The sequence below is a fragment of the Penaeus vannamei genome, chromosome 26, assembly GCF_042767895.1.
Source record: "Penaeus vannamei isolate JL-2024 chromosome 26, ASM4276789v1, whole genome shotgun sequence".
In the NCBI taxonomy this organism is placed as follows: domain Eukaryota; kingdom Metazoa; phylum Arthropoda; class Malacostraca; order Decapoda; family Penaeidae; genus Penaeus; species Penaeus vannamei.
The window spans coordinates 32,315,013-32,329,476 of record NC_091574.1 but is presented as its reverse complement, the minus strand read 5'-3'; the positions used below and the strand labels follow the sequence as shown (position 1 = coordinate 32,329,476).

At 36.4% G+C, this 14,464-nt stretch overlaps 1 protein-coding gene across 3 annotated transcripts in view; it reads left to right on the top strand.

Annotated features, from left to right (window-relative positions):
• Positions 1-5,461: 5,461 nt before the first annotated feature.
• LOC113826038 (dimethyladenosine transferase) overlaps positions 5,462-14,464 on the top strand; it is a 9,011-nt gene continuing 8 nt past the window's right edge. The window contains exons 1-6 of one of the 3 annotated variants that reach the window (XM_027378898.2): positions 5,462-5,569; positions 8,365-8,593; positions 8,703-8,912; positions 9,065-9,271; positions 9,493-9,636; positions 11,028-14,464. The exon at positions 11,028-14,464 is cut by the window's right edge and continues 8 nt beyond it. In XM_027378898.2, coding sequence (XP_027234699.1) covers positions 8,375-8,593; positions 8,703-8,912; positions 9,065-9,271; positions 9,493-9,636; positions 11,028-11,222 — 975 coding nt within the window. In that variant the 5' untranslated portion in view covers positions 5,462-5,569; positions 8,365-8,374 and the 3' untranslated portion in view covers positions 11,223-14,464. Of the gene's footprint in view, positions 5,570-7,626; positions 7,728-7,864; positions 7,967-8,364; positions 8,594-8,702; positions 8,913-9,064; positions 9,272-9,492; positions 9,637-11,027 lie in introns of those variants that run through there. The other 2 variants (XM_027378901.2, XM_027378899.2) reach the window with 2 other exon arrangements.

Genomic DNA, 14,464 nt, shown 5'->3' with positions numbered 1-14,464 from the left:
CTCTTCCTCTCTCTCTCTCTCTCTCTCTCTCTCTCTCTCTCTCTCTCTCACTCACACTCACTCACTCTCTCCTTCTCTTTCTTTCTTTCTCTCTCTCTCTCTCTCACTCGCTCACTCACTCACTCACTCACTCACTCACTCACTCCCTCACTCACTCACTCCCTCTCCCTCTCCCCCCCTCTCTCTATCTCTCTCTATCTCTCTCTATACATCTATCCGTCTATCTCAGCTATGAAATGGGCTTTTGGAAAAGATACAAGAGGAATAAATTGTGATCACCTGGACCTCACCACGATATGAAGCCAGATTATAATATATATATTTTATTTTAACGTCACGCAGTATGTAAAAAGATATTTACACACAATATACTGGTCGTGTGTTTCTGCACATATATGTGTGTGTGTGTGTGTGTGTGTGTGTGTGTGTGTGTGTGTGTGTGTGTGTGTGTGTGTGTGTGTGTGTCTACGTGTGAGTTTGTTTGTGCGTGTATATAGTGTGCTCAAATATCCACATAACCCTTCTTTCATATACGCACTGTAGATGTCTCTCTCTCTATTTAACTCTCTATCTCTCTCTTTCTCTATCTATTTCATCAATAGAATAGGCAGCTTGGAAAAGATACTAGAGGAATAAATTGTGATCACCTGACTATGACATGAAGCCCGAGTACAGCCTTATTTCAGCTTAACGCGACACTATAAATTAAAAAAAAAAAAAAATTGCACACCATATACTTGTCGCATATAGAAAAAAAAATTGGATAAGACCGTGACCAAATGTTCTCATCTTTGAAGGTCGTTGGAATAAAGGATCAAAGTCTATCTGTTTAGAGAAATAAGAAGAGGAAACAGCTGGTAGAGCTTATGTCCTGCGCATGAAAGCTCGCGTGAGAACCGCCTGTTGCAACACCAACGAGTTTGCTGTGTTGATTCGCAATTAATTGGCCCGGTTTTAGCTAGAGATTCGTGATTTCGAAAATGTTTAAGAGAGGGAAGGTTTTTGCTGCAGTACTTCTGGACTGAGTGGCGTTAATGAGACATTATTTTAATAGCAAGCTCAACTAGTTAAACCCAATATGGTCAGTTTGTTGCCATGCCAACATGATGACGTAGGTTCAAGTCCCTCTGGACTTTTATGGTTCTCTTATTTTGGCACTGTCCGCCTTCCTTGTCTGTGTTTCTAAGATCATCCTTTTCTCCTTGGCTCTCCTTGTTGCCTTATCCTCATTTCCGTCCTATGTTATTTCTCATTTGTTTTTTTATTATTCGTTTTTTGTCATATTCAGTGGCGACTTTCATTCACTACATTAATTTAAACTACCATTTCAGTTGTTTCAATCGCTCTTCTCCATATCACTTTTTAAATGCATTACTATCACTACAGACATGACAGTGAAAAAATTCTGCTCTCTTCAGCTATTGCATGTCCGTACGAGGTGTTGATTTAATGTTTTGTAGTTCATATGAATAATTACGCTTTTATTTTAACAGTTCGCAATTATTTTCAATTCCACTGTACCTTGTACCTTGCAGTTCGTGTGATTTACGATCATTCTTATTTACGTCAAAACAAAAATACTATCAACTTCAGGAATGGTAAAATATATCTTGACCTTAACTACGCAGCGTTTATTTTTTTTTCTTTTAATTACTACTACAGCATTTACAATTTTTCATTGATGGTGGATTTGCTTCAGTACGTGAAATCTCCTATCATGATATTTAATTAATCTTTATTTGTTATTGGAACAGTTAAGATTCATCAAATACATATTCACGTAAAATGCATTAGGAAATCGCGCGCCTCAGCAACGAATGCAAGAGAGAGAGAGAGAGAGAGAGAGAGAGAGAGAGAGAGAGAGAGAGAGAGAGAGAGAGAGAGAGAGAGAGAGAGAGAGAGAGAGAGAGAGAGAGGGGGAGAGAGAGAGAGAGAGAGAGAGAGAGAGAGAGAGAGAGAGAGAGAGAGAGAGAGAGAGAGAGAGATAGAGAGAGGGGGGAGAAAGAGAGGGAGAGAGAGTGAGAGAGGGGGGGAGAGAAAGAGAGAGGGGGGGAGAGAGAAAGAGAGGGAGAGAGAGAGAAAGAGAGGGAGAGAGAGAAAGAGAGGGAGAGAGAGAAAGAGAGGGAGAGAGAGAAAGAGAGGGAGAGAGAGAGAGAGAGAGAGAGAGAGAGAGAGAGAGAGAGAGAGAGAGAGAGAGAGAGAGAGAGAGAGAGAGGGAGAGAGAGAGAGAAACAGAGAGGGAGAGAGAGAGAGAGAGAGAGAGAGAGAGAGAGAGAGAGAGAGAGAGAGAGAGAGAGAGAGAGAGAGAAAGAGAAAGAGAGAGAGGAACGACGGCAGGTAGACAGACAGACAGACAGACAAAAATACAACAGATAGAGAAACAGAACCGAAAACGAAAGAAAAAAGAAAAAAACACGAGATCCAGACTAACAAAAAGTAGAAGGAAGTTGTAAACACTCTTGATTGATCCTTTCACCCACGCCAACCAGCGGTGCAAGTGGTCAGGCCGTTCGCCCAGCTGGTCATTACGTAAGATCCGAGTGCCTGCCACGTCTCCCATCCTGCCGCAGCCACGCACACCTCAGCGGCCACCCTCTTGCCAGGCGAGGTGCCCTGAGGGTCCTTGATATAAGGTCCAAATAAGCGCGTAGATAGACCTTGCCTTGTTATGCTATTGTTTACGTGTAGACTTGACCGTAGCTCTTTCGGTTATTTTGTCTTCGTTGTTGGATATACTTATATCTGTCTACCTGGTTATCCATGCCTGTCTCTCTCCACATATGTTTATATATATATATATATATATATATATATATATATATATATATATATATATGTATATATATACATGTTTGTGTGCGTGTGTGTGTGTTTACGCGCGCGCATGTGTGTGTTTGTGTGTGTGTGTGTGTATATATATATATATATGTGTGTGTGTGTGTGTGTGTGTGTGTGTGTGTGTGTGTGTGTGTGTGTGTGTGTGTGTGTGTATAAATGTATATATACATGTATATATATATATATACATATATATACACACATGTATATATATATATATATATATATATATATATATATATATATATATACTTATGTATATGAGTGTGTGTGTGCTTATGTATGCATGTTTGTATAGATGCTTATATATATATATATATATATATATATATATATATATATATATATATATATATGTATATATATATATATGTGTGTGTGTGTATGTATGTATGTATGTGTGTATATATATACTGTATATACATATATATACAAATATACATGTGTTACATACATACATACATATACATATATATACACATATATATGTATATATGTATATATATAGTATATATATAGTATATATATGTATATATATATGTGTGTGTGTGTGTGTGTGTGTGTGTGTGTGTGTGTGTGTGTGTCTGTAAATATATATATATATATATATATATATATATATATATATATATATATATGTACATATATATAATATGTACACACATGCATACACATATATACGCATACACACAACCACACATGTGTGTGAGTGTGTGGATACATATGTATTTTTATTTATTCATATATATACATTTATTCATACATATGTGTGTGTATTTGTGTGCGCCTGTCTGTGTGTATGTGTGTGTGTGTGTGTGTGTGTGTGTGTGTGTGTGTGTGTGTGTGTGTGTGTGTGTGTATGTGTGTGCGTGCGTGCGCGTGCGTGCATTTATACCTATGTATAGATATTTACATTTTTTCTCAATGTATGTAGATTCTCTCTGTCTAATGTATGCATGTATATATATATACATATACATATATATACACATATATACATATATATATATGTGTGTGTGTGTGTGTGTGTGTGTGTGTGTGTGTGTGTGTGTACACACACACATACACATACGCACTTATACACACGTTTTTTCTCTCTCCTGTTTATTACCTTGGAACCCCGTCAAGAATAAAACTCCAAATCATAACCAGCCAACATAAACACACATTGCACAGCAACAGATTATTTAGGTTTCTCATTACTGGACAAACAAACAAATAGAAAAGTGAAGAGAGTTACAGGTGAATTTTGTAACCAGAGATCAGTGAAAAGAAAGGTTAATAAACAAATAGACATAAAGATTTATGGAGAGAGAGGAGGCACGCAGACATACATGTGGATATATGGATAGACAGGCGAATGTAAAAATGTATAAAGAGATAAACATCTAACCAAACAGAGAGAGCGAGAATGCGTGAGAGAGAGAGAGAGAGAGAGAGAGAGAGAGAGAGAGAGAGAGAGAGAGAGAGAGAGAGAGAGAGAGACAGAGAGAGAGAGAGAGAGAGAGAGAGAGAGAGAATAGGACCATAAGATGAAAAGGAAAGGGAATTGATAAGTTTAAGACTGTATTGCTATATGCACCTTTTATAACCATTTATCTATTTATTGGCGGGAATCATGCAAGAAAAGCGACACTCGTATTTATAACAATGCTTCAACAGGATAGAACATTTTGTTCTCTTTCACCTTACCGATGTAGTAACTGCCCGGTTTCCATGAACAGTATATCGAGGCCATAATCTATAGAATAAATAATAGAGGCTCAATTTGTCAGGTGTTCAAGATAGTCAAGTGTTCGAAGTTACATACTTCGTGTTATAAAAAGAAACAGAATAATGATTTTTAAAAATCCGTCAGCCTGCAGTAAATTCTGTACATGTCAATTCGATCAGTTCTGCATTACAATTATAATAGCATAAGTGTATTATGAGAATGCAATATGGAAAATGTAAGTAGCAAAAAATATAAAAAAGAAAAACGACTACAGCCTTTGAATAATGCTGTATGTCGGCTGTTCCAATCCCGTTTATGAAATGGAATGCGTCTAATCTTGATAAATGCAGCAAAGTTTATTTGAATAAATAAAAGGACACTGTAGCCATGGCATATCAGGCGAATTGTGTTAGTATTATTATTTGTATCTAACAGCATCAGCATCTATGGTAGCCTTTAATTACTAGACTGATGCTATAGCGCAAAATTCCTAGGTTGATATTTGTAATGCAAATTTTAGACCATAGCAAAGGTATATTGTGTGCCAGATCCCAACCAAACTGGCAACACTGAGCGTGTGCCGCGTTGTAAGTGGTTGCGAGCTTAAAAGTATTGCCTCCGGATTTTCGAATCTGGAATTCATTTATGTATACTCAGATCTAAAGAAAACTGCACAGCAACTGTACGTATAGTTTGTAAATGCGCACATATATAAATTCATGTCAAACACGTACATCCTTCTTGTAAGTTAGAGACCGCGAGCTTTACGATTGTTTTATAAATATATGATCTTTTACATTAATCCATTTAGATAATCGTATTTTTTGATTAAAACTTATATTTTTCTTATATGTAAAGCATAGAACAAAATTATCATCTCACGCAATTGTTATTTTATGTTCGTACCCCGAATCGCAAACAGACGTAAACAAGTCCACATGTGTGTACCAATTCTGGGGCCCGGCCGAGCAGGGAGGCACTGAATCTTTTTTTACGACCCGTTTAAAGACGGGAAAGGTACGAAGAGTTATTTTAGTTTGATTGCAGAAGTATGACATATAATCTTATTCTTATGCTGTTGTAGGTCTTAAATTAGTTATCTAAATGTACACCCAATGGTAGCACTCCCAGATGCTAACTAAATGTACAATTTGGTGATTGAGTTATTAGAAGATTAAACGGTAGTTGAATTGCATGAAAATTTTTGTGTGGATCTATCGCTGTGACTCGTGTATTATTTTTATTTACTATTGCCTATAGAGTAAAATGTAGCTCTCCAACGTTATATTCCTTCTTCAGTCTCCGCCTCTTCTTTTGTAATAAACTTTCCCCTCCTACGGATATGTGTTCACAATTTTTGACAATTGCTTTATGCACCCATTTCTTATGTCTTTAGAATCCCAAAATTTTCATTTACCACTGAAGTATTAGGTTATTCACACCTAAGACTGTGACAGTAAGATAAAAAAAAAGAGATATAAAGCACCCAAAATGCGTCAAAAGGTTTTTGTTCACTTAGAAAGCAGCTAAGAAGCTAGAGTAATAGAAAAATTTTCTGTGGGCACATTTTCATGCCCCTCCCACAATAAAGTTGTGGGAGGGGCATGAAACCTCACTGCATGATTACCCTGCATAAATTGTATATGCACATAGGTCTTGACATACAACCCAGTCTGGAATCAAGACCCACTTTGTACAGTGGCTTATATTACCCGTCTTTAACATTACTAACGTATTTTGGCATATAGGTATTCAGTATTTGAAAATTAGAAAATTTGACAGTTCCATTGCTATATTATTAATGGCCCCATTCTGAAGGGTGGTGTTTTTTTCCAAAGTCTTTGACAAATATTCCAGCAAAAATAAGTTTGTAATTATGTTAAATTATGTATAGAACAATAATTATAATCCAACGGAAAATATCAGATAAAAATCATCATCATTACTACCAAAACCTGACTGTTTGACACCGGACTCCTTACAGCTTCAAGCTTACTTAATTTCTAGGATTTGGAACTGAGAATACATTAGACACTCCATCTTGCATCTATTGTTTAAGCATTCAATTTCTCAACATATTATATGTGAATATGTTTCAAATGAATTTAAAGTCTCTCTCTCTCTCTCTCTCTCTCTCTCTCTCTCTCTCTCTCTCTCTCTCTCTCTCTCTCTCTCTCTCTCTCTCTCTCTCTCTCTCTCTCTCTCTCTCTCTCTCTCTCTCTCCTCTCCTCTCCTCTCCTCTCCTCTCTCTCTCCTCTCTTTCTCTCCCTCATTCTCTCTTTCTCTTTCTCCCTCCCTCTCTCTTTCTCTCTCTCCCTCCCTCTCTCTTTCTCTCTCTCCCTCCCTCTCACTTTCTCTCTCCCTCCCTCTCTCTTTCTCTCTCTCCCTCCCTCTCTCTTTCTCTTTCTCCCTCCCTCCCTCCCTCCCTCTCTCTTTCTCTCTCTCTTTCTCCCGCCCTCTCTCTTTCTCTTTCTCCCGCCCTCTCTCTTTCTCTTTCTCCCTCCCTCTCTCTTTCTCTTTCTCCCTCTCCCTCTTTTTCTCCTTCTCCCTCTCTCTCTCTTTCTCTTTCTCCCTCACTCTTTCTTTCTCTTTTTCCAATCCCTCTCTCTTTCTCTCTCTCCCTCCCTTTCTCTTTCTCTCTCTCCCTCCCTCTCTCTTTCTCTCTCCCTCCCTCTCTCTTTCTCTCTCTCCCTCCCTCTCTCTTTCTCTTTCTCCCTCCCTCCCTTCCTCCCTCTCTCTTTCTTTCTCCCTCTCTCTCTCTCTCTCTTTCTCCCTCCCTCTCTCTCTCTTTCTCCTTCTCCCTCCCTCTTTCTTTCTCCCTCTCCCTCCCTCCCTCTTTCTTTCCCTCCCTCTTTTTCTCTCCCCCCCTCTCTCTCTCTCCCCCTCCTTATCTCCCCCTCCCCCTCCCCCTCCTTATCTCCCCCTCCCCCTCCCCCTCCTTATCTCCCTCTCCCTCTCCCTCCCTTCCTCCCTCACCCTCTCCCTCCCTTCCTCCCTCTCTCTCTACCCCCCTTCCCTCCTCCCTCCCTCCCTTCCAAGCTATGACCTATGTTTCTAATCACAGCCTAAGTACAGGATAAGATAAGGTTCCACATTGAAGCACAATACACATGGGCTTTAAATGCTTTTGAAATTTATTGTCAACGTCGAAAGAAATTCCATTTTGAATTGATGGGTAATACTTTATGATTTTCTGGTATACTTATGAATCAGAAGTACTAAATTTTAATTTTGAATTAGTTTTATTACGATAATTTCGCAGTCCTTTACACATTTTCAAGTTTGGTCATGTTTATCACAAGTGTGCTTAAGCTTGTATAAAAGCAGGTGTGTAAAGTCTCATCATTTATATAGCTTTGGCCCGTCTTAAGAAAGACAAGTCCAGTTATTGCTGTTATTGTTGTTTTTAATCTGGTAAGGAAATTGTACATTTTCATTTTTGACTTCACAGTGTATTGAACAAATTATTGTTGGATTCAGATTTTAGAGAAGTTTGACAAAGATGTTTGCAATTTTTTTTTTTTTTTTCTTTAAGAATTGTTACTAGAAGGCCTACACTGTAAGGAATTAATTTTGTCCATCTTTTTGTTTTTAGCTTCCATGTGTATATGTGTATGAGTGTCCATGTATATGTATGTATATATATATGATATGCATATACATATAATTTGTATGTATATAAACGTATATAATATATATATGTGTGTGTGTGTGTGTGTGTGTGTGTGTGTGTGTGTGTGTGTGTGTGTGTGTGTGTGTGTGTGTGTGTGTTTTTTTTTGTATTCTTATATCCATTTTATTTTTCCTAAAAGGGTCTTCAAAATGCCAAAGGCACCAGTGCAAAAGAAATGCCGAGTTCACAAAGAAGTGAGCAAGGTCAGCACGAAAGCTGGAGTGAAGGGTGCAAAGCCTGCATCGGGAGCAACAGCCCAGGGATTGGTCTTCAACACGGATCTGGGTCAGCACATTCTAAAGAACCCTCTGATTATCAACTCTATGGTGGAAAAGGCTGCTCTGAAGTCAACAGATGTAGTGCTTGAGGTAGGTACCTTTACATTCATTTGTTTTTAGTATATATAAGGAATGAAATACTCTTTGCTATAGTAAAAGAAAAATTTTTAAACATGAACTTCAATCTGAAATATTACAGGTTGGTCCAGGTACAGGTAACATGACAACCAAGCTTTTAGAAAAGGCCAAACGAGTCATTGCCTGTGAAGTGGATGCCCGGATGGTAGCAGAGTTGCATAAACGATTTCTGAACACGCCATACCACTCCAAGCTGGACATACGAATTGGAGATGTGTTGAAAGCAGACCTTCCAACTTTTGATATCTGTGTAGCAAATTTACCATATCAGGTTAGTTATCATTTTGATTAAGCTTGGATAAAGTTGTATATGTCAGGTCTTGTTCCATAGGATGTAAGATGAAAATATCAATTTGTTTCTGTTACTGAGACAACTTACATAAATATTAATGCAGCACATAACAACATTTGCCATGTTCACAGATTTCTTCACCGTTTGTCTTCAAGCTGTTGCTTCATCGACCCATTTTCAAATGTGCAATTCTCATGTTTCAACAAGAATTTGCACAGAGACTAGTTGCCAGACCTGGTGATAAGCTATATTGCAGGCTTACTGTTAACACTCAGTTGTTAGCCAAGGTAGATCACATCATGAAAGTTGGTAAAAACAACTTCAGGCCTCCTCCAAAGGTAATTTTTACATTTTATTCTTTGTCTTTGTCTTTTCTTGGGAACTTAGTTTTGTAGGTTTTACACAATCTGTTTCCTCACTTTCTGTCAGTGGTCAGTTTTCTCTCTTGTATCTCTTATCACTCCCTCTGTCTTTACTCCTCTATCTCATTACCAATAAAAATACCAGTTACATAATCAGATTATGGTATCATATGGTGAACAAATTATTTTACTTGCAGGTAGAGTCATCTGTTGTCAGAATAGAGCCAAAGAACCCAGTTCCCAAGATCAACTTCTCAGAGTGGGATGGTCTTCTTCGCATTGCTTTTGTAAGAAAGAACAAGACTCTTGCATCAGCTTTTAAACAAGCGTCAGTAATACAGGTAATGGCAGATTTCAGTTGTTTTGTTTCTATGGAAACTTTTGAAAGGAAATTCAAAGAAATGTGTTAACCATAAAAAGGACTTGTACATGTAATGGTGGTTGAAATTTGAGGTTTCACTGTCTGTATGGAAATTATGAATAGACAGTGGATGCCAACCTTTTCATCACTAAAGACCCCTTTTATATGATTTAAGTTTTTTTCAGTAATCATAGGTATTTGAGAGGTTTTGCCTACTACAATAATTGAAATTAACAAACTCACTCTCCTAATGCCATTGCAGTATTAAGAAGAAAACATCATATTTTTAAAGTCTGTCTTAACCTCTGCAAATAAACCACCAAGTTAGGTTTGTTATGACTGAGCTTTCACCCCACTTAGGAAAGGTATACCTCTGTTCAGTGCATGACTTTTTCATGCTGAAAGCCTAAAGGAACATAGTCAAAGTTAAGGGACCTGATTGAAGAACTACTACCTATGAAAGTAAAACTGAAAGGATAAAAGGAGTGAACAAAAATACTATGCAATTAGTAGTAAGCCTCTAAAAAGCTTTACAGTAAAGGCCATTGCAGATGGCTCAGATCTGAAGGTATCATTAAAATCTATGAAAAGAAAATAACTTAATTTGCATTTATATTGTCAGCAAATAATGTATATCAGGGAAAATCTACTGAAACTTTGAAAAATCATAATGATATATAAAATAGTACATGAAATAAAAAAGACCAACGTAAGTTGGTTGAAAGTTAAAGCTCTAAAGCATTTTAAAGGCAAAACTCACATTTAGAGAAAATGGAGAAAACTGGTATTTAGTGCAGACAGGCTGTATGATCAAACTTCTGCAAATGCTGATATCTCATTCTTTGTTTTAGCATTACACCCATTCTCCTTTTTTGTTAATGAAAGTTTTTCAAAAGATTTTTTGAATGAAATGCCCACACTATTTCATTCACAGCAACAGTTGCAATAGTGTGAGCAATGGCAAAGTTAAGAACTGGATTTGCTGTATTGTCATTTTTTTTAGTCAAACCTTCCAAATTTGTGAGTGAAATATTTCATTTGGAATTTGCATCTATCCACAAAGCTATCTCGTCATCACTGCCATGGGATCATAATCATTTCTCAGTAACTCGAGATCTCCAGTTTTCTTCCCATCTAGTAACTGCCTTGTTGGTGCCAAAGTACTTGTAGAGCCATTTATATGGAAACACAGCTAATAAACTGAAATGTATCCAGGTGCATATTATGTAATTAAAAAAAGATGACTAATGAAATCCTTTTATTTTAGGGCATTTTGTTTAGTATCAGAGGAGACATAAAAGTTATTCATGAAAAGATTTATTTCTGTGAATGGTAATGAAATGTGTCTCACTGAAATTATTTTACTTTCAGACCTTAGAGAAGAACTATAAAACATGGTGTTCTGTTCATGAAAAGAAAATCCCAGATGACTTCGACATCAAGGCAAAAGTTGAAGATATTTTGGCAGAGGGTGATTTTGACAAGAAACGAGCAAGACAGATGGATCAGGATGATTTTCTAGCATTATTACATGCATTTAATAAAGAAGGAATTCATTTTGTATAGGTATTTATAATATAGAGTTTAGGAAATTATATTAATCAATTGTAAGGTCAACAGATAATAGCCAATACTATTCAGGTGTTTGTACCCTAGTGAAAGATGGGGAAATATATTTTTGTAAACCTCTAGATCTTTCACACTGTTGTTTTATTTGAAATTTTCAATATTATCATGAACTATTGAATTAGACAGTTTATGGCCACCAGTTACTAAAGTTTCATGCTTTTTCATGTGAATGGTGAATGATGATTTAGTACTGAATGTGTGTATGTTATTTAGTGATATTTATTCATCATTATTCAGCATTCTATGCAAGTTACACTTTAAAACATTTTTCCCCTCATGTTGGTTTTTACACTTTATTTATCAACATGTCTATTTGCATGGTGTGGGTGTGCAGGATTTGGCTTGTGGTTGTTATGTATTTATTATTGGTGTGTATAGAAGTATGTACTCAGTGTGAAAGTAATGAAAGAGTTAAGGAACATCAGTTGGTGTGAATCTTTTATGCTTGTGTAATTGTGTGTTGCATGTTGGTTATGTGAATTTCTGATGCATGTTCCTACTCTTAAGAGTTTTTTAGTTATGAAACTTTGTCACTGACTGATGCTCCATTCACAATAAGCATTATTCATAACCACAGAATTTTTTCCTGACAAATCGGGCAGTTATCAAAATTTTCACTAGTTATATTCCCATGGACAATCTATATTTTGTTATTTTTTTATCATCATTTAGAAAAAATATTACCATTAATTTGTTTTATTTATTTATTTTGTTCATAACCTGTGCATGGCAAGTATCCATGTTGTCTTGATCTAGCAGTCTTGGGGACCAACCTCTTCAGGCTTGCTACTGGGCAATATCTGATGTGTAGAAACTGTTTACATATGAGAAATTGCTCAGTAGTAACTCGGCTCAACAGATCAAGGTTCTTTCTGTTCAAATACCAGATATGACAGAGTTTAGAGGAACCCTTGATTGTTGAGCCAGTGAGTAATAATTACCACAGCATATGTTTCATGTCTCCACAATACCTTAAATGATTGATGTTGGATTCACATCTCAAGTGAGAAAGGGTTAATGGTGAAATGAAATTAGAGGATGATAGATAACAGAATTATAATTCAGAATATTTTATCAGAAGTTAAAACGGAGAAGTGGTATTTTTATGTTTGTTTTTTGTTTTGTTGAATTCCTGGTTTGGAAGGTTTGTTGGCACTGCAGGTGATCAGCTAATAAAGGGATATGGATTCCTTTACTTCTACTCCTTCTTACTCTTTTCTGTGATTTTAATTTTCAAATTAGTTTTGTCCTCTGGTGCTGTCGGTAGCCTTTTTCAAGTGGTGTTGAATGCAACTTCCGGCAGGCTTTAAAGTGTGAAATTCATAGCACAGATAAATCATTAATGGCCAACTTTTGGTAAATTTCAGGGAAGAGATGGTAATTTTCTCATTACCTGTTATATATGTTAATCATTTATTTACTTCATCCTTTTCCTGATTTTTCGCAGATTAACTATTGTTTCATCTTCTTCACCCCAGCCTCATATGTGCTGACAAATTTCGTGTCATGCTTCATTGCATAAGGGAGGAAATTGGAAGCTTTCGGGCCACATCAGCTTTAATAATTATGAGCGAACGCTTTGTGAGCTGTTTATTATTTGAAGCAACAGTGCAATGCATATTCATTGCCGGTCAGAATCATCCTATTGTTAGGAATCTCATGTGTCGTAGGTGTTTGAATTTGAGTGTTGGTTGATGATAGAATAATTTTGTTGAAATCCTCTATTTTGAGGTGAGTGTCGTGAATACTATTTATTAGTGCAAGGACTGTAAAAATGTCTATTGAACCTTGAGTCTGTCTTCCTTCATGCTGCTGGGTGTTTGGTTAACGTTGATGGATATTTGGTAATTAACTGATTAATATCCAAGATAACAAGGATTGGAGTATGAAATGAATTACTGATGTTAAGGAAGATAGGCTCAAGGTGATCTCACATTTAGCTGTTGTATTGTAACGTTCTTTACATCTTCTGAGACTGAAATAGTTTGCAAAGTTTAACCTATGGGCAGCAGGTATATGTATTATCCACTCTGGTTTGGTTTTATTCATTATCTTTATACATAGATGGCTTCACAAGAATCTAGTCACCAAGGAGCCAACTGCTAGGCATACCTGATCACTTTTTTTTTTTATTATTACTGTCATCATTATTATAACATGACTTAGGATAGTATTTACTAAAAATATGTTTTTCAGCAAATTCAAGTATTAGGTATAATCACTGATGTCAAGTAAACCTTGTAATTGACTCCTGGAGCCTTCTGCATGTAAACAAAATCAGTAAAACAAAATTGTAGTGGACAATACATGTATACCTGTACTTGTGCTGTTAACAGGTGAAGCACTGAGGATGGTATGGTCTGAATCATCATTAGGAAGTGTGTGGTTGACCAATTATGATATCCTGGTATATTATAGGAAGTAAAGTATTTTGCACTTCCTTCGATATTCGGAAGTGTTATCTTAAATATTCAGGAATGTTTTTTTCTTGTAATCTTACCTCTTTCTCTCTTACATACATTTATACTTGAATTGGCAGTGTATAGATTCAGAAGTCTCTCTTGTGAAGAGTATTGCAAAAGATTAAAAACAAAAGTAATCACTAATAATGTCTTTATTCTTACTGAAAACAGGCTTCCATCTCTACAAATCTGTTGCCAATACGATATCCATGATATCTAAATTAATTCAATATGATTAGATTTTGGGATCTTTTGGCATGTGAAAAGTTACATTACCCACTGTTTACAGAGTTTACATTTTAAAACCTTCACACAATTAAGTGCTTTATAACAAGACTGCACATTATCAATTTTGGAAGTAGTGTGAAGTTAAAATGTGTGCAGTTCTAATAGTTTTGAACTGTTGATGAAGCAGTAGTGAAATGTGACACCAGATAATGTTGAAATATCTTGGTAGTTCCTTTCAAAAGACCTAGAAAACATGGGAAACAAGCCAGATGTATTATCAACATAACTGGTTTCAATGCAGGTACTTTATTACCAGATAAGGTTTAGTTATACTGGTCGTGGTTTTCGTAAGAGGTTCTTATAAATTTCTACAAAACATTTTTTTTTTCTTTTCTTGTTTTTCATTTGGATTCCAGCATAAATTATTTTTGTAACATAGACCAGTGATGTGCTGTTCTGTGATGCTAATTGCTCAACATGAGGTATGAG